Below are 19,781 nucleotides of genomic sequence, written 5' to 3'. Positions count from 1 at the left end.
TGTTCCTTTTGGTGTTTGAAACACAAAGCATTCATTCTCCTCCCTTAAAATCTAATTGCCTTAACTGGTTTATAGGAATTGAAAATTTGTAGCCTTAGAGATTTTTTTCCCCTTACAGATTTAAAGTCTCTCATCTAACTCCCACATGTGGGTCAGTTCACAGACTTAAATCTCTATAAAGGAATGGAAGATCAGGTAATCTTGTGGAACGATTATGATGTAACAACGCACATGAATATTGAGCCATTTTTTTCTTTTTAATATTTATTTAGTTTTTGGCTGCATTCAGTCTTAGTTGTGGCACACAAGATCTTTCATTGCAGTGCGCGGGCTTCTCTCTAGTTGTGGCACGTGGGCTCAGTAGCCCTGTGGCATGTGGGATCTTCGTTCTCTGACTAGGGATCAAACCGGCATCCCCTGCATTGCAAGACAGATTCTTAACCACTGGACCATCAGGGAAGTCCCTATTCTGAGCCTTTGTCTCTGTTTCCTCTAAAAACGTTGTGGCCATTTACTCAAGGAAAATATAGAAGACGTAGAGGGACTCTCAGATACTGACCCTGAGCAGTTATAATTCTTGAGAACCTTGGGTGCTATTGCAGTTGGCTGCTTATAAAATCCAGGTGAGAGATACACTTTGTCTGGAATCTACCTCATGTCTAGGTGAACTGGCTCTAGCTCCATCCTATGATTCTTCTTACAGTTTCTAAGAGTATAGTTGGAAATACATCCTCGGCAGGTGACAAAATCTCTACACTGACTCTATGACCCATGGAGTTGGAGTTGTTATGGGAAGAAGGGCTAAGTGGAAGCCACTGGGACTCTTTAAATCAAATAGTAAACCAAAGGCACCACCGTATCTGGGGAAATCATTTCAAGACTTGTTCCAGCAGCAGAGGCTGTGGTTGAGTGCCCCTCCAAGAACACACGCAGTGTGTGCCTCCAAGACTAACTCCACTCTAGAATTAGAGCCAAACGTTTTCTGGGACAATGGCAGTGACAGCTATCAGAGGACTGCAGCACAGGAATAGCTGTGGCCTCCCAAGAGATCCCTGCTAGCTGCGGGGAGAACAGTGGGCTGGAAAGAAACTGAAATTCTCTTGAGCTACAGGGATCAGCTTTTATTAGCCCTTGGATAAGTTCTCTTTTTCCTTGATAGAAGACAGCCTTCAAATTATGGCAAAAACCAACGGGAGTCATTTATTTTAGACATTTATTTCACATACAAGTTTTCAAGAAGACATCTAAGTGAACATTAATACAAAACAATGAGTAGACATACATTTATACTTGGAATGCATTCAGAGGTAAAGGCTTATCACTACACAAGTCACTCAGACGTGCCTTGCATTTGGGGCTTCCCCAGCTCCCTCAGAGTTGAATTGTGTCTGTCACTGGGCACCAGAGCTCCCAAAATAGGTTTTCTCCACTGCAGCTACCTGCCACTGCCTATCGAGGTGACTCAGGGGCTGCCTGCGGTTGAACATGAGTGATTTGTCCTTTCTCCTCACTGAGCAAGCTCCCGGACTGCTCACAGCATCCTCTTGCTAAAAGTATGCGGTGGATTCAGTGCGGCCCGAAATGCTGCCTGTGGTGGCGAGCCAGGGCAGTGGCCTGGTCTTATAATCTTTTCCTCTCTACATGATGCCCCATAGCCTCACAAAACATCAGAGCCAGAGTGGTCTTGGCAATCATGCTCAACTTCTCTTCAGATAAGGATATCAGGCCCAGAGAGAGGCTGACTTGTCCAGCAACACTCAGAAAGTGGTAGCGACAAGAATGAAACTTGTCTTTTGGCTTCTGGTCTAACGCTCATTCTACGTGCAGGCTGTCCTGAACTGTTTAAGCATATTGTGATGTCTTCCTCTTTAAAAAAACTAAGGTTTCCTTCCAGATGAATAAAGTAGGTTGTATGTGTATAATAAAAATGCCAGTAAGAATCACGGCATTTGTGGAAGTAACAAAATAAGCCTATGCAGGGATACAACCAGGTTCCAAAGTTCCAAATCTATATTTATCTAATCTACAGTATTAGATAAATATAGATTTAAGTAGTTGGTTGAGGTGAGTTGTAAGCTCTGTTTTTGTAAGTTTCTTTGTTCCAGCGGCCAGAAGAAAAGTAGTAAGTTGTAAAAAAAAAAAAAAAATCAGTGTTTGTAAGGTAAAATTTTTATTTTTTGCTTTAGAATCAGAGCTTTCTCTGGTACTGAGACCTAGGAAGAAACCTTCTCCTACGGGTCTTCATAAAGGCAATTTATGTGAAATGAGACACAGTAATCAGAGTATGACTGTTCATTTTGACTTTCATGCTCCACCTTAAAAAGGATAAAATACAAACTGCCTTGGTCTAAGATGGTGGGTAGGACTTCCTATTTCTTCAGAAGCAAAGTCCAGTAAGTTAATTTAATACAAGTTCAAATAGTCCACTTACAACTGGGAAAAGGTAAGGGAACCCAAATTTCACCTTAGCTTGATCCCAGACATATGACAGACAGAATGAGTTTATTCCACTGGAGAAGGAGTGGTTCTTGAGCCTTTCCTGCCACTGGGGAAATTGAAGCGACAGAGGTAGAGAATATGATTTTAGGCAATTAAAAAAACTCTTTTTGCAAGTGAAGGTGATTTTTTCATTAATAAACTAATTATGTTCCATAACTGACATGAACATAATTGACATTACGTTTTGCTGCAATACTTCTTCCATCATATTGCAAGTTACTTGAGCACAGACACCATGCCTTTTTTCATTTTCATATCCCTCACTGTGCCTAGAACACAGCCTTACACACAACAGTGTTTAATAAATATTTATGAGTAAATCATCTACTTTCCTGAATCATGCTTCGATATAATGATCAATCCTGCGTACCTATTACTAAGAGGTGATTTCTATTAATGTGCGTCGTCTTTAGAGTTAGAATTCCAGAACATCGACACAATACAAGCACACGCCCACTGGCACCACACACACCTCACTGTGCTAGGCACACTACCAACATGAAACTGCACTTACCGTTAGAAGTCTATAATTCAGACAACACAGAGGAAATCAACCTACTGAGATGTGAACAATCCTAACATTCCTAACAAGTGTACGAAACATTTATCAATGTTTACCTGAGTCACCTGCCTTCCAACAGGCCACACCCGATTCTGGCACCGTAAGTTGGATTTCTTTCTACACTGCCTACCCTCCTTGGTACTTGTTGAACAAGTTTCAAAAGATTCAAACATACTCAGATGTCTTCAAATAAGACAACATCTGACAAAGGAGAGAGAAGATCAAAAAAATGACCTACAGCCCTGACTCTGGTTATCTTTCCACTAAACTTATGACTTCTCCCTCCCCAAAGCAAAGCCCCCCGAGGTTACCTTCATCTTAAGGGTATAAATGCCACTGGCCTCATCCTGGAGTTTAACAGCTTTGGATGACCAAATCCCTGGTTTGCGACGTCCATAAGTGAACTGTCTCCCCATCTGAACCCTTCCTTCAGTATTTATCGGGGCAGTGCTGGGGGTTGTCAAAGACATCTTTCAGACCAACTGGTAAATGTGGAAAACGAAAAGTGTTCTGGCCTGGAAGTTTCAGTAAATATTTCCACCTTCACTCATTGAGGTATAGAGCTGTATAAATTACTCAGGGTTCTACAGAGAGGTTTATGACCACATGAAGAGGGACTAGAAGCCTCAGAAAAGAGAACGGTAAACTTAACAAGCAGCTCTGGAGTGCTGGTCTGGACCAAGGTGGCTATCTGATCTAAAGCAGGTCTAAGGAGTCCAACTGATCTTATAAATATTGAATGTTTCAGGTCTCTACCTCACTTCCTTCCCTATCTCCTTAGAGTTTTAGAAAACTATCTAAAATTATACAATATTATACTGAAGTGTGGGGTTGGGAGGCATAAAATATGCCAACATTATCAGTCATATTCTAGATAAAAACCAGAGAAGTCACACATTCAGAACTAGAATGTGTCTGAAATTCTACTTTATGAGACACACCATGAGCATGCACGCTATTCAGTCTGAGGAGGGCATGGTAGTGCAGAAGAGCCAGACAAGGGCACCCAGAACAATTAAGAGGTAAGTGTAGGACTTCGGAGAAACAGTAACAGGAACTGGATTACTTATAGGCTGGAGAAACAGCAGCCGAGAGGCTCTCAGTCTTCAGGTACAGAAACGGTCAGTCTACAAAGGACGATGGGTGATCAGTTGCTTCTCATCTCTATGGAGGGCAAGGCATTATTTCAGTGACAATACAGGGATTCTACCTTAGCTATTTAGATCAACTTCTTGACACAAAAAAGGTACACTGCAACAGACTTCTGATGGAAACTATAAAATCTTCAATCTCCTTTTGTGAATATCTTCAAAACCAAGATGGATCTGATGTGGTTCTCATCAGGCTCCTGAAAGTTCTACCCAAACAGGAAACTCTGTGATCAAGTTGCATCCGGGATCGCATGTGGTAGAGAATGAAAAAAACTTTGAGCATTTTTTATGTCCTTGATAACAACTCTCCCATACACTGAAGGATCTTGGATGTTGCTGGGTTTAGCGATCCCATGGCAGTGGCCTCGACATACTGAAGAGAATTCCATTCTGCACTCAGACACTGTATCTTCTTCACTTTATTAAAGGAAAAGTTGAGACACATAGGAGGAGAGGAACAGACTGATCAAGTTAGAGGCAGAGGTGAGGACAGGATCCAAGTCTTTATTGATATTCTCAACCTTATCTTGGGAATTACACTTTATAGCTAAGAAAAGATTGCTTCCAAGAGTGAGATTAGGGTAAAATGGCTAAGGGGACATTTAGGAAGAGAAGAGATCGTCATCAAACAGTTTGCCTGAATTCATCAGTCTTTCCCTTGTGTGGGTTCTCTGGGGCATAGAGCGCTGGAGGGTATGGCAGAAGCTTTTCTCTCACATGAACCTCCCGATGTTTAGTGAGAACAGAACTCTTACTGAAACGTTTGCCACACTGCACGCACCCGTAGGGCTTCTCTCCAGTGTGTACTCGCCGATGTTCTCGAAATCTCGTACAGTTATTGAAACTCTTCTCACAATCCACACATTTGTAGGGATTCTCACCAGTGTGGACTCTCCTGTGGGCACTGAAATGAGAACTGTTGGTAAAGCTTTTCCCACACTCTCCACACTGGTAGGGCTTCTCTCCAGTGTGGGTTCTCTGATGTATTATGAGACTCGAGCTCTGACTGAAGCATTTTCCACACTCTTCACATCTGTAGGGCTTCTCTCCTGTGTGGATTCTCTGGTGGGCACCGAAGTTTGAGGAGTCGTTAAAGCTTTTCCCACAGTCAAGACATTTAAAAGGTTTTTCTCCTGTGTGGATTCTTTGGTGTCTAATTAGACTCCTGCTTCTACCAAAGCACTTCCCACAGACACTACACTTGTAAGGATTTTCCTTCTGGTGGGTCATCCGGCACATGAGGCGAGCACTCCTTCCAAAGCTTTCTCCGTATTTGAGAAGTCGGTAGGGCCTTTTCCCCATGAAAGGCCTCTGATGCACGACAGCTTTCCCTAAATCTCTAGGCTGAGACATCAGTTTTCCCTGTCTGACTCCTTGAAGGTTGTCCCATTGTCTTCCTGAGATGCATTCCCTTTTACAATATTTACCTGGGTCAGCATTCTGAGAAACAACCCTTTTAGACTTTTCTATTAGTGCCCTATGCTGCTCCATGTCCTTATATATTACCTGTGTTGCATCCTCCTTGATACTACTTCCAATTTCAAAATCTGAAAAAAAAGACAAACATTTCAGACCAGTCATGTATCAACATAAACAACATGGCCTACAGGCCTTGTCTGTTAGGATCCCTGTGTGCTTCACTGGCCTCAGGCGTGGGGACTCTTTCTGATTCACTGGGCCTTATTTTCTTTCAGTTCCACAAATAGCCAATAATACCCAGCACAAAGTAGGCCTCTGGAAATGTTTTCAGAATTTAATTATAATCCAAGCCATTATCCCCAACCTGTATCCTGATTAACGTGGGAGCAACTTAGTTTATCTCCCTGAAATTCCACTACAATTCATCCTGCTTTCAAAATTTCTCATCTATAATGAAAGTACACTACACTTCATTAGTGTTTAGATTCTAATGATCAAGTCCAAATTCCTCAATGGACTTCTAAGCTCATCAACCTCTAGTCATACTCTATCCAAGGGTATTTCTTTCTTCTCAAATGTTGCTGTCACTTTGTTTTTCTGGCAGTCTCACACACAGACCACACTAACTCAAGTCTTAATTCTCACTGCTCGACAACCAGAATTATCTTCTCCTCACTCTTTCATCTGCATCCCACAGTACATCTTGGATCCAGCTTTGCCGAGAAGTTTTCTGAACAGAGAGCATGATGTGGTGAAGACACAGGCTTTGGAATCAGACAGCTCTGGTTATGATTCCATCCTGGTCACTTATTAACTGTGTGGTTTTTGTATTAACTTTTTATTATGGAAAATTTAAACACAGAAAAGTAGAGAACAGTACATAAACTGAACTTCCATGAACCACTTACCCAATGATATACTCCTGGCCAATCTTGTTTCATCTCTATTCCCACACATTCTCTGCTCCCTCTACCCGGATTATTTTGAAGTAAATTCAGACATCGTATTATTTGATCCATAAATAGTTCACAAACTGTGTAAGTTAGGCCCAATCCAGGTTTGCTTGATTCTCAAACCCTTCTTATGCATTTTGCTGTACTGTCTTTTTTCTACTTGCTAATTTCAACGTTACTTTCCTTCCACATATTGAGCTGAAACTGCCAACATCCCTCAGTCCTAAGTGGGGTGGCTGTGTCCTGGGCTGGAAGAGGAGGGCAGCCATCAGTGAATCCACTGACTTAGGTCAAAAGCCCTAACAATGTCATCTTCTGAAGTACTCTGATTGGGTCCAACATTGTTCTGGGATTTGGAGGAAGTTATAGCCTAGTAGTTGCCTCAGACAGAGCCTGATAATTTGATGACAGATCTGGAGCTCACCTTAAAAAACAAGATTCACAAGAGAAGGACTTTGTTTCCAAAGTTATCAACTTTAACAGTTCCAGTTACAGAGTTAATAATTTCAGCTTTCATTCCCATACAAAAACAAATTCCTGTATAAATACTACCAGAGAGCATATGTGTGAACTTCCTTTTCTAATGTTTGTTTTGAATAAGCATAGAGTACAGGAAGGAAAATAATAACAGGTAAGGTTAGAAAGACAAACTCAGATTAAGGATGGTTGTGGAATCTTAATACAAGTCTAATGGAGAAAACTGGTTTGGAGACTTTTACAATAGTTTAGGCAAGAGACAGAGAAACGCTAAACTAGGGTAATGGTTATGGTAACTAAAGAGGGGGGCAGATGGGAGTTCTACAACAGCTGAAAAAACATATCATCTGCCTGGATGTAAACAATGAGAGAGAAGGCATCAAAAAAATCTCTATCTTTTAAGTCTGGATGACCTGTGGGAGGACACAGGGAAGAGCCATAGTGTGGGAAGGAAGATGCTGATTTTAATTTTGAAAAATGTAAGCGTGGACTGCTGGTGAGACGCCTGTGAGGGCATCCAGTGGTCAGCGGGAAACCCGCAGGTGGAGCTCAGTACCAGAATAAAGTCTTTTTCTCTCTGCCTATCCTTTTTCTCATGCACATCACACATAACTGAGACATTTCTGTTTTGAGCTTACTGACACACCTCCTTGATCTGAGTTTTTCTCACGTTTAATTCCAAATTCTTCTTCCCCACAATATTTCTAGGAGATATTAAACATTATCTGCCCCATACACACCAAAACCGAGGCTGAGATCCCAAAAACCAAATCACGAGAATCCAAGTTCCTCCCTTGAACAGAAGCACCATAAGAACAGGGACTCTGTTTTATTCATCGATACCTCCCCCTTTTCCTCAAATGGCACAGGACACACGAATATCTGCTTAATGAATAGACCTTCATGAGCGATGTGCCAGCTCTTCTGATCTGTCAGTAGATCCCACTTCCTTCTTCTTTAGACCACAGCCCCTCATGATCCTTACCACTCGGGCTTTGCAGTAAACCTGGAGGTCCCTGGAATTCTGGCTCTGGCACAATTTCCTCCTCACTCAGTCTCTCACTGCTGGAATCTTCAACTATTGCCTCCTGTGAGTCCTCCTCAGGTTCCCAGCCCGTAGGTTCCTGGGGTTCAATCTCAATGTCCTCTCTTTCTTGAATTGAGGGTGATGGGGCTTCCTCTGGGGTGCTAGTGGGAGGGGCAGATGCCCGAGAGTTAATCAGGGCATCCATCTCCTTGTAGAATGCACAGGACTCTAGCACGTGACCATTTTTCACTTTGCGGTAACTCTTCTGAAGGCTTTTGAACTTGGTCCGGCACTGTTCCGGTGTCCGGAGGAAGCCACACTCTTGCAGCTGTTCAGCCACGGCCCCGTACAACTTGCTCTTCCGATGACAGGCTTGCAGTGCTTCATAAAACCGAGTCTCACGGAGGATGTCAAGGAAAGTCTTGGTTTCCTTGTAGCCCCAGTGCACACCTGCCATTCAAGGATAAAGTTCAAAGATACAAGGTGTCTGAAGCCTCTATACATTACAAAATATAAGAAGTACAAGAAGACAAATCCCATTCCCTGGAACTATTATATGCCTGGGAATAAGCTTTGCAAGAAATGAGAAGGCCTATATAAAATAACTATAATATTATATTGAAAGACATAAAAGAACTAGAAAGAATGGAGAGACACTGTTTCTGGATAGGAAGATTCAAGTTGTACAGATATCAACTGTCAAATGAATCTATAAAGTCAAAATCCCAATAGGATTTTAAAATTAAAATTGATGAACTGATCTCAAAGTTTACTTGGTAGAATAAAAATGTAGCCCCCCAAATCTGTCATTGCTATGGTTCTTAAGGATTTAGCTGTCTGTCTTTTAAAAATTGTTAGGAATAATGGGCTAGGACACCCAGCAGGAACTTTTCCCCCAAATTCCCTATCATTTCTTTAGCCCGTCTTCTTTGAACAGCAGAACTATGTCCAGAGTAGTTTTTGATGTTACTGAGTCCTCTACTTTGAGAGATGAAACCATCTGTAAGACAGGAAGATGTCCTGCTTTTATAGCAGAATTAAGCTTTTCAGGATATGTCTGAAGACAGTTTGTTAAACATGCTTTTTGGGTGTTTTATAATCTGTAGTAGGAAAGTCTTTTCTGTCCTCCAACTTACTGGGTGGTCTCTTTCAGTCATATCATTGGATTCCATATTTGAAACCACCTACCCTCATGTCTGTGGATTTCCAGAATGATGAATACCTGTATAATGCATTTTCCCATCTTTTTCCTGAGATCTGTTTGTTTTGAATAGGTACAGTCATGAGTACAGTCTCAGATCTCCCAGCCTGGTTTATTTTTCCATTCTACCTAAGAAATTACCATCTTTTCATAAAGTGGATTACAGAAACGTTACTAATAACTGTGACACCAGGCAGTGTTTTATTGCATTTTAGCATCTGCAGAATGCCTTCATCTACATTATCTCATTTAACGCTTTAATAACTACCCTCATATTCTTAGCTATATTTTAGACAGAAAACTGAAGCTCAAAGTAGTTATATGATATGTCAGCTGTCACATAGCTACTAAGTGGTGGTTTAGTTCTGCATGTCCCAGGCCCCAAATTTCAACACCATCTTTCTTTTGCATAGTATCTTTTTTTTTATCCTTTTAATTTCAATATCTCTGAATATTGTTTAAGATGTATCTCTTGTGGTTCTGGGTTTTTGAGCATAAGCCACCCATTCTCCTTGCTTTGGCCCTGCAATAAGCCTTTCTCTGCTCCAAAAAAAAAAAAAGAAAAAGAAAAAGATGTATCTCTTGTAAGCAATATAGTTTTTAAAAATATATCTGATAATCTTAGACTTTTAAATTTGTAATTAATGATATATTTGGATTTACATCTATCATCTTACTGATTTTTTTCCATTTAATGCATCTACTTTGTGATTCTTCTTTTCCTTTCTTCTCTTTGAATTTCTTTTTTTTTTTTAATTCTTTTTTTGTTGTTGTTGTTAGTTACATATTCCTTTATGGACTATCCTTGATAGTATAATAATGTATCCTTGACTGTTACAGTCTAATACAATTGACTGCATTGTAACAATTCTCAGATAATGTTAGATCCTTAGAACCCTGGACTCCATTTGTCTTCCTTCCACAGACCCCAAATACTCAAAATGCATGCTGTGCTCTAACCCAAAAAAGAACCCTTCATGGCTGTTACTCAGACTGCACTGGGGGTAACAAAACATCTGGGAGTACTTTCAGTTACATGGCCAATTACAGTGATGAGTGGCAAGGTGTGCGTGACAGAATTCCCTGGGTTTGGTCACTTCTGGCCTATTCCTTTTTCCACAAGACCACATCATCCATTTTCAAACCAGAAAGAAAAAAAAAGCACCATTCTTACCACTCAGGTTTTGAAATAAGACAGGAGCACCACGAAGCTCAGACTTCTGGATAAACTCAACACCCATTTCATCACCATCAGATTCTTCTGCGGCTTCTTCCTCCTCCACCAAATCGATCTGTTCTTTAGCATTAATACCAATTCTCTTTAGTCTGGGGAGAGACAGAATCTCCTCTGGCTTATCCGTGGATGAAGTATGAGCTGCAGGGTTCAACAAAACATCCATGTCCTCAAAGAAGGCACAGGGTTCTAGCACATGGCCATTTCTCACTTTTCGATAACTCTTCTGTAGACTTTTGAACTTGGTCCGACACTGCTCTGGTGTTCGGAGGAAGCCACATTCTCGCAACCATTCAGCTACAGCACCATATACTTGGCTGTTTCGGGGACAGGCCTGAAGTGTTTCATAAAAGCGAGACTCTTTGAGAATTGTAAGAAAAGTCTTAGTTTCCTCGTAACTCCAATGCACACCTGCTATTTTTTCATCTTCCAAACCCCACTGCTGCTGCTCTCTCCGTGTTTTCCCTGCATTCCTTGCAGGGGTCTGAATAGCATGAACTGATTTTTCCTTGATATAGTTGCTTTGTAGGACATTCCTCTTATTAGGGGATTGTAGACCTATTGTCCATGGCTCCTTTCTTTGCGCCAACTGTGCCATCTTGTTAGCTGTAGACACTGTGTTTCCTAGAGTAAGAGAAACATATTTCATGCTAGAGAGATCATCACTGCATGCCCCAATCTCCTGCTGTAGTATGCTCTCCTGGAACACTTGTTCACACCTATCCTTTAAAGGTCTTGTTCAGTTCCTTCTCTAAAGTCTTCCTCAATCACAATCATGCACACTAGTTTCTTACACGAGTTATTTGGCACAATCATCTACTAACTTAAAACTACCGTTTCACTTCTCATATATGTACCACTTCCTTCCCCAGCTAGTTCTTAAAGGAAAACTTTTAAGGGTAAGAAACACGTATTACATTACCTTCAATTCCCTCTCAGTATCTAACATTGTGTTAGGTTCAGAGCGTGCTCCTATGAACCAGTATTCGTTACTTATAAAGTGTGCTTACACCTGCTCCCCACATCCCCTCACTCTCCCACTCAACACACACATACACACACTAGGGCTATGGGAGATGAGAAGTCAAGAACTTTTGGAGACATTCTGGCGAAGTTAATGGGAAAGAGACTTAAGAATAGGAAAGTAACTTAATTTTTTACTTTACAATATGGTGGAGATCAACATGTCTTAAATTGGAATCCGAGCTCCACCACTTACTTTACTTTCTGACCAGGGGACGTTTCTTAATCTCTCTGAGCCTCAGTTTCCTAGGAAATAATATAATCTATTCAACAAGGTGCTGGGAATATTAAATAAAGGATCATCTGTAAAGTGTCCAATGCCTAATAAGTATGTAATAACATTTAGTTTCCTTCTATAGAAAACACACATAGGAGTTTCACAGAATTCTCCTAGGGAGGCAGCATCAAATCAAATCCTTGCTGAAAGAACCCTGGGGATGGAGATTTGCTCTTCAGTTTCACATGAGAGAAGTAAGTGTAGGGACAATGAACGTTCAAACATCTACCAGGACCAGGCAGGCAAAGTAAAGGAGTGAGGTGGCTGGAGTGAGAGCCCTGGCATTTTAGCACGAGCTCCTCCACTCAGCTGTGGTCAATGGCTGCTGTGAGAGAAGGTGGGCCCATTGTGCCTGACGTTTGATTTTTTTAAGAGATACTGGAAATCCAGATTTATAAACTAATTTTATATTAAAACTCTGTGCAAGGCCCAAATATGTTTGTAGGCTAGACTCATAAGCCTTTAGTTTACAATCTATGATAAAAGACCGAGCCAGGTGTCTGTGGGCCTGGGCCTTTCCATACATAATTATTATACATGGAGGCACTGGGCTAAATCTGAATGTCCATAGTATGGTCTCTAACCCACTCATGGCAGATTTTACTAAGACCTATAATTCATCATTTTACTAGGTCTGGATGCTGTGTGATCCGAGGCAACACTAGGAAACAGCTATTGTGTAGGCAACTTGCCATGTGGCCATCTTTCACTGGCTCCTGTAACAACACTAACAGCAATGACTACCGAGATAACCACACAGGTCTTTGAAGGATGAATGATCAGTGATGAAGTGCAGAGACCCTAAGTAAAAGTTAAAATCAAGGGTCCTGGGACTTCCCTGGCAGTTCAGTGGTTAAGACACTGCATTTCCACTGCAGGGGAAGCAAGTTTGATCCCTGTTCGGGGAACTAAGATCCCACATGCTGTGGGTGTGACCAAAAAATTAAAAAAATAATAATAATAATAAAAATAAAATCAAGGGTCCTGCTGTTTTGGGAAGAGTGCTTTGTTACTGGTGTGTCATCTTAAGTTGATCATTTTTTTAAACTGCTTTAATTACTTTCTGATTATAAACAATTGTCAGTTTATCTTTATTCATTCAGTTTGACATGGCCTATTTTGTAAACTCTGTACTTCAGGGTCTATATGTATTGTTGTCCAACAGAACTTTCTTTGATGATGATGTTCTATAACTGTGCTGTCCAATACAGCTATTGAATACCTTTTTTTTTTTTTTTTTTTTTTTTTGCGGTACGTGGGCGTCTCACTGTTTTGACCTCTCCCGTTGCGGAGCACAGGCTCCGGAGGCTCAGCGGCCATGGCTCACGGGCCCAGCCGCTCTGCAGCATGTGGGATCTTCCCGGACCGGGGCATGAACCCGTGTCCCCTGCATTGGCAGGCGGACTCTCAACCATTGCGCCACCAGGGAAGCCCCATGAATACCTTAAATGTAGCTACTGTCACTGAGGAACTGAATTTTAAACTTTATTTAATTTTAATTAATTTTATAAATTTAAATTTAAATAGCCACGTGTAGCTAGTGGCTACTCTATTAGACAACAAAGGTTTATAGTATCTATAGTGTGTATTGGTGCACATTTTAGGCCTATAATTTTATTCATAAGTAATCTCTGACTTGTAGCTTACATATGAATGAACCATATTTAGCCCTATTGTTAAAGCAGATGATATAGCTCTTCAAAAGTTTGCTTGTAAAATTACATTTCAGTGGTTATGTGTGCCTGTAAAAATCTGTGCTATTTAAAAAATTCACAACACGCTATCAAGGTTGTTGTATTGAAATTACTTTTTTCCTTCTGTTTATAAGATTTCCATCCCCTCAGTGAATATTTGCTGGGCGCCACCCATATGTCAGGCTCTGTGCACAGTGTTGGGGTTACTATGGGTTAAACAAAAACAAATCCTAAAAAGACCTTATGACTTTATGGAATTTTTAGTCTAGTGGATGTAGGTAAGTTTATATTTCAATAATATGACAATCATATATAAATCTCCCCAATGTTTTAATCACTAAATTATAAGAATGTATAAAAATCTATAATATAAATTTGAAGAAAGGAATGAGTGAGGTATGAGAACATGGTATGCTAGAGGCCAGAAATGACTAGACAACCCATGGAGGTCCTGAAAGTGATAACATTTATAACTATTTTATCATCGGTAGAAGTGAATATATTAGAAATCCCCAAATCTTTTATTTGAAAAGGGATAGAATCCTTACCCAGGGAGACCATGTTCCCAATACTCTCCTTTCTAATATCCCGGTAGAGGTCTCTGTGAGCAGGAATCTGACGCACACTCTTTTTGTAGGAAAAACCTCTTGCCATGTGGACATCTTTCAGTGGTCCCTGTAACACACTAACAGTAATGACTACCAAGATAACCACATGGGTTTTTGAAGGATGAATGATCATGGATGAAGCACAGAAAGGCCCTAAATAAAAATTAAAATCAAAGAACCAAGTGTATATCATGTGCCAAATGAAGCAGAAGGTACTACAAAGCGTCATAAGAGAGATGATCCAGCAAGGAATCCCATTACTCAGATGGCTAGGTGCAGTCTCTTCTGGAAAAGGAGCAAGGGGGAAAAAGTCTCTTGGAGGGAGTATAAAAGTTTGAGGAAATCATTGTGACTGAATATCCTAGGAAGTTAGGCTAGAGAGAACAATTACAATTTACCTGGGACCCAACAGGAACTCGTGTGGCTGTTACTTCCTGATCTATGGTGTTCCATTCATCAGCAGGAGCAGGAACCCAGGGAGAAGGCCGAGCTGTAAGAAGAGAAAGAAACAATTAGTGTTGTTGGCTCTGCCATCTTATTCATGCTGCTTCTCCTTTTATGAAATGAGCATGTATAAAAAACCTGACAAACATAAATTGGTCATTTTCTCAATGAATTCAGAACAATGCCCCAAACCACGGTACCCTAACGCAGGGCTCACAAACACAAATGCTCTTAGGGAGTAAGCAGGTAAAGGGCATCATGAAAGGGGAGAGGTAAGGACTGTGGGGAACTGGAGAGCACATGTCCCACTGAAAGGGTACACCCAGTGTTCAGCTCCAGCTGATGCTTCATTGTGAGATTATTGCCCTGGCACAGAGCTTCTAACTTTTTTTTTTTTAATTTTATTTATTTTATCTTTGGCTGTGTTGGGTCTTCGTTGCTGTGAGTGGGCTTTCGCCAGGTGCAGCGAGCGGGGGCTACTCTTCTTTGCAGTGCGTGGGCTTCTTCACTGTGGTGGCTTCTCTTGTGGAGCACGGGCTCTAGGCATGCAGACTTCAGTAGTTGTGGCGCGTGGGCTCAGTAGTTGTGGCTCTCGGGCTCTAGAACGCAGGCTCAGTAGCTGTGGCGCACGGGCTTAGTTGCTCCGCGGCATGTGAGATCTTCCTGGGCCAGGGCTAGAACCCATGTGCCCTGCATTGGCAGGCGATTCTTAACCACTGAACCACCAGGGAAGCCCCAGAGCTTCTAACTTTTTCAAGAGAAGCCAGAAAGCGGGACTTTTATGTACAATCTCAAGTCTTAAACCTTGAGAACTAAAAACAAACAAACAAAACCCCCAAACCAAAATCTCCTTGTAGGTGAAACAAAACAATCTGATTTGGCACGTGAGTTACCAGTTCGCTATCTCTAGCACAAATTAATTCCCTATGAGTGAATACTGTCCTAAAAAATGTTAGCGTATACAGATACATAGTACTGAACACTACAGGGAAATATACCCCCAGAAAGGTGGAAGGAAGATATATAAGCTTATATAGTATAAGGCAGTCTGTGGTCTAACTTCTCCTCTAGAATTCACTATCTAGGAAAACGTTAAGAATAAATATTACTGTGACCAAGAACTCAAAAGCTTGATCTACCACTTTCTATGGAATCAAACTGAATCACTTCCTTAGAAATACATTATTCCCTTAGGCACACATGGCTGAAATCCTATCTCTTCTTTTAGAAAGAATTCACCTTTCTGAGATATCTATCCCTCAAATTTTCTGTCCTCCTTACCCCCAGTAAGGACCTCAACAGAAGAAACCACCTAACTTTAGGAATTCCGTATCACCTGAGATGGCAAAATCCAGAAACACCATGGATTTATCAGGTAAAGTAACTGACAGCATATAATCCATGTGAACAAGGGAACTTTGATGCTGATGAACAAACAATGAAAACTCCAGAAACCATTAATATTTGCAATGCAGTCTATCATAATATGAATTTCAGGAGGGATAAGGAGGTGGGGTCCGAAGTGGTGAATCTTGCCCCTTGATGAGGGGTTCTGTAAGTCAGACAGATTTGAAGTTTAAAAATAATCATGCCATTATGGGAGAAAGGAAACTAACATTTACTGAGCACTATTATGCACTGACCCTTTTTACGATGCCTCCTTTAATCTACGCTAACAACCTTAGTATTTTCCTTTTACAGATGACAGAATGGAAAGTTTGAGAAGTTTAGTAACTTGACCAAGACCACACAGATAAAGAATGGCAGAGGTAGGGTTTGAACGCATACTGTCTACCTCTAAAGCCTAATTTCTTAATCTCTATGCATTAATACACAGAGATTAATTAATATTACTTGCCCGAGATAACACAGGGAGGGGGCAGAGAAAGGATATAAACCCATGTCTTTCTACTGTAGGTTCAGTGATCTTTCCACTCTTCTCTTTAAGCCTGACACCATGCTGCAGAGGATGGAGAGATCACTGTGGACTGGGAAGGGCAGGGTCTTCATTTCCTTGTATTTGACTTGATTCATTAACATCTAGGGCAGATATGAACACCAGTTGTCTCTTCTCTATGAAGTCTTATTGTTTATCCCCCTCATAAGCCACTTCTGTGATGCCTTACTGTCAGTCACTTTTTGAAAAAAAATCTCATTTCCTCTTCCAGTTTTTCCAAGTTGCATATAGTCAGCCAAGAACACACACACTTACACATGTGGCAGGACTAAAAACCACAAGCTGATTGCAGGGTGGAGGTTCTTAAATAACACTATGAGACCCTAAGGCCAGTCTGGGCAATCTATGTTTTCTCAGATTCCATCTTTAAGATCCCTTTTACTTATGTCACACATATTCCCAAGTCTTGAAGCTAATGAAGTCTTTCTCCCCAATATTCAATTTACTTTCAAATATGGATTGAGGGGACGCTACGCTGAACAAGTCACAGTGTTAGGGCTACAAAACAAATCTGCCATGGTCTCTGCACTGGGCATGCTCTGAGTTCTTCTTACCATTCTTGGGTAAGGGCCGAAGCTCTCTCTTTTGGTTCAGCTGCTCCTGGTGTCCTGAGTGGAGGCTTTCAGCTCCTTCCAGAGACATCACTCTGGGTTGGGTCTCCACCTGCTGTGGCTGAAAGTCTGCCACCTCCCATGCTGCTCCAAGTGGGGCTTGCTTCTCTGAGTACACAGGACTGCTAACCTGGGAAATAAAGTCAGTGCCATAGTGGGAAAAGGGAGTTAAAGGGGGCTAGATCAGGGCCAAATTCCCCCAAGAAAGATATCAAAGAAGGATAGAAGATGTGAGAAGGAATGAAAATTTCACTCCATTCCCTATGGGACCTCTGAGGGCATCAGGATAATAGTATTGTCCAGAAGTCTGGGCATAGGAGAGTGCTCTTTATTAGTATACAGAGGGGCAAAATCTCTTAGGAGTGAAATACAGAGCCTCCCTGTTATCAGACTAGACATTATTTGAGTCCTCATATCTATTAGGTTCACAGAGAAATAAAAGTTCTCAGAACACTAATTAATTCACTAGTGCACTGAAAACTTAGAAAATTAATCTCGACATCTAGTGTCTATTTCTGACCAACACAGCAACTTGCTAATAGTCAGATCTTTACACAAATCCTGTGCAAGGTGAAAGTGCAAATCTTGCAGGATTTCATGAGGTTACTGAAAGGGCTGTTGAAAAACAATTAGAAGAGCATGCAAAGCCACTGACAAATAAGGATCAGCAATTCAAATGGAGAAGAGTGACAAGGATGATGACATTGAGGGCACTTCAGAAGACACGGATTGGAATATTAAAGGATTACAAGAGGCCCTGGGGTAACTGATAAAGTCCTTTCTTTCCTTTTCTTTTTGGGTGGGGAGCAGGGCAAAATAGCCCTCTTTAGGATCAAGCTACAAAAGTAAAATCCTGTGAAGCATAATGTACTGTTCTCTCATATAATTTTTGGGGGAAACATTACGCAAAGATTTAAAACAAATACTTAGCTGCATAATGTTTAGTGTCATTTGCAAGATAACAGTTCAACCAAAGCTTTTTTTCTATTTAATATGAAATTCTGATCCCTTTTAAGTAGATTCCCTTTAAAGGTCTTTCATTATTACCATTTATCCTTCCATAATTTGCATTTCCTGCAATGCATCCCTTGCCCATCTTCCTTTCCACCCCCTTCTTGCTAAATACAAAAATTTGGAAAACCCTCTCTCACCTGCTGTCTTAGTCTTCCAGTCTCTTTCTCCAAATGTATTACCAGGGCCACCGCCTCCTCTCCACTTTCCGGACACTGCTTCTGTGCCCACGCCTGAATCTTCTCGGGTAAAATGGTGAGAAACTGCTCAATCACCAGCAGCTCCAGGATCTGTTCCTTGGAACGCATTTCTGGCTTCAGCCACCGGCAGCAAAGTTCCCAGAGTTTACTGAAAGCTTCATGGGGTCCGGTCACATCCTCATAACAGAATTGCCTGAAGCACTTGCGAAAAGTCTCGGACTCAGAGCTGTCCGATCCTTCCAGAATGGGCTGCGATGCCCACTCGGGCTCCTTTTCCACCTTCATTATTAGGCATCCCTCAACCTCCAGGGGCGCGTCGATCTGAGGGTCCAGGGATGCAGCCATGCTCTAACCCGGGGGTCAACCTCACGTCTAGCTCAAAGGAGACTCGAAACCAAACCTTCGAGAGCTCCCTGCTAATGGTTTTGGAAGTGTGGGAAGGCAGGGAAGTGAAAACGGCAGTGTCAGCAGGAACAGGGTACCCCAGGCTGATTAATCAAATCTATCCTAGGCCCTTGAAAAGGTGAACATGTACCCTAAGGTCCAAGAACTCAGCCTCTTCTCCCAACAAGATGTGTCCCCGCGTTGTGGTTTTCCAGGGTGCATCTTTTAGTGCAATGTCGGAAAGAGCAACGCTAGAGGACTGGGAGAAAATCAAGGGGACCGCGGACAGGAGGACGGGGGCGGACAGCCGGGCCGGGAGGGGGTGTGTCAGACACCCGGGTAAGGGCCCGGGGGAGGGGAGGCCCCCGAGTGGGTGGGGCCGGATGCGTAGGCCCCGCCCGGCCCCGGGTTCGAGGCTCGGGGCACGGCAGCGCGCCCAGGCCGCTGCGGGTTGCTGGTGGGGGCCGACGTTATCCGAGGCCAGCGCCCGGCTCTTCTAGGCCAGGGTGGCCCGGGCCGTCCTCAGGAAACCTCCACACGCTGAGGAAAGCCGCGAATAGGTCCTGTCCCTAAGGGGAGAGAAGCGGCGGGGACCAAACAACGATTCGTAGGGTGGCGGCTGCAGGATCCTCGCTCGCAGCCTCGTCTGCTCTGTTCCCGGACTGCGCGGGGGGCGCTGGGAGCAGCAGCCACGCATGCGCCACTCGCGCCCGCGCGCCGCGGGGCTCAGCAGAGGCTTCCTCGTCGGCGAGGGGCTGGGGGGAGGGGGCGGCGCGGTGGACTCTCGCGAGAGCGCGCAGAGCAGCGACGCGCTGCCGAGACACTTTAGGAATGAGAAGGGTTGCGGCGGCTCTTCCCCGGGGCGGACGAACACACCGCAGGCACTTTGCAAGAGACTGTGGAACAGTGTGAGAAAGGGGAGTGGGCGTTCTCCGTCAGCCGGAGAATCTGGGAGGCGGGGGAGAGACTGTGAGGTTGAGGAGCGCTAATGAGGAGGTGGCGCGAAGTCCTTTCTGACGCGGGGTGTGAGGACTCGTTTGCCTGGCGGA

At 42.6% G+C, this 19,781-nt stretch overlaps 1 protein-coding gene across 1 annotated transcript; it reads right to left on the bottom strand.

Annotated features, from left to right (window-relative positions):
• Nucleotides 1–1,196: 1,196 nt before the first annotated feature.
• ZKSCAN2 (zinc finger with KRAB and SCAN domains 2) lies at nt 1,197–19,427 on the bottom strand. Its single transcript, XM_067706337.1, has 7 exons — nt 18,289–19,427; nt 17,081–17,267; nt 14,524–14,615; nt 14,066–14,192; nt 10,464–11,147; nt 8,047–8,538; nt 1,197–5,759 (listed from the first exon to the last, which is right to left on the bottom strand). Exons 1-7 carry the CDS (start codon nt 18,691–18,693, stop codon nt 4,837–4,839), a joined length of 2,910 nt encoding a protein of 969 aa, XP_067562438.1. The 5' UTR covers nt 18,694–19,427; the 3' UTR covers nt 1,197–4,836.
• Between the last annotated feature and the right edge of the window lie 354 nt (nt 19,428–19,781).

The sequence above is a fragment of the Pseudorca crassidens genome, chromosome 15 (assembly GCF_039906515.1).
Source record: "Pseudorca crassidens isolate mPseCra1 chromosome 15, mPseCra1.hap1, whole genome shotgun sequence".
Lineage (NCBI taxonomy): Eukaryota > Metazoa > Chordata > Mammalia > Artiodactyla > Delphinidae > Pseudorca > Pseudorca crassidens.
The sequence above is the reverse complement of the archived record's forward strand: the minus strand, read 5'-3'. Positions and strand labels throughout refer to the sequence as shown.

Bases quoted from the DNA above. Each gene is read 5' to 3' on its own strand.
- ZKSCAN2 (XM_067706337.1), bottom strand. From the start codon at position 18,693: ATGGCTGCATCCCTGGACCCTCAGATCGACGCGCCCCTGGAGGTTGAG. The intron at 11,148-14,065 runs GTAAGGATTCTA...CTCTTACTCTAG, and splicing joins TGGGAACATGGTCTCCCTGG to GAAACACAGTGTCTACAGCT. The intron at 8,539-10,463 runs GTAAGAATGGTG...CTTGAATGGCAG, and splicing joins CTTATTTCAAAACCTGAGTG to GTGTGCACTGGGGCTACAAG.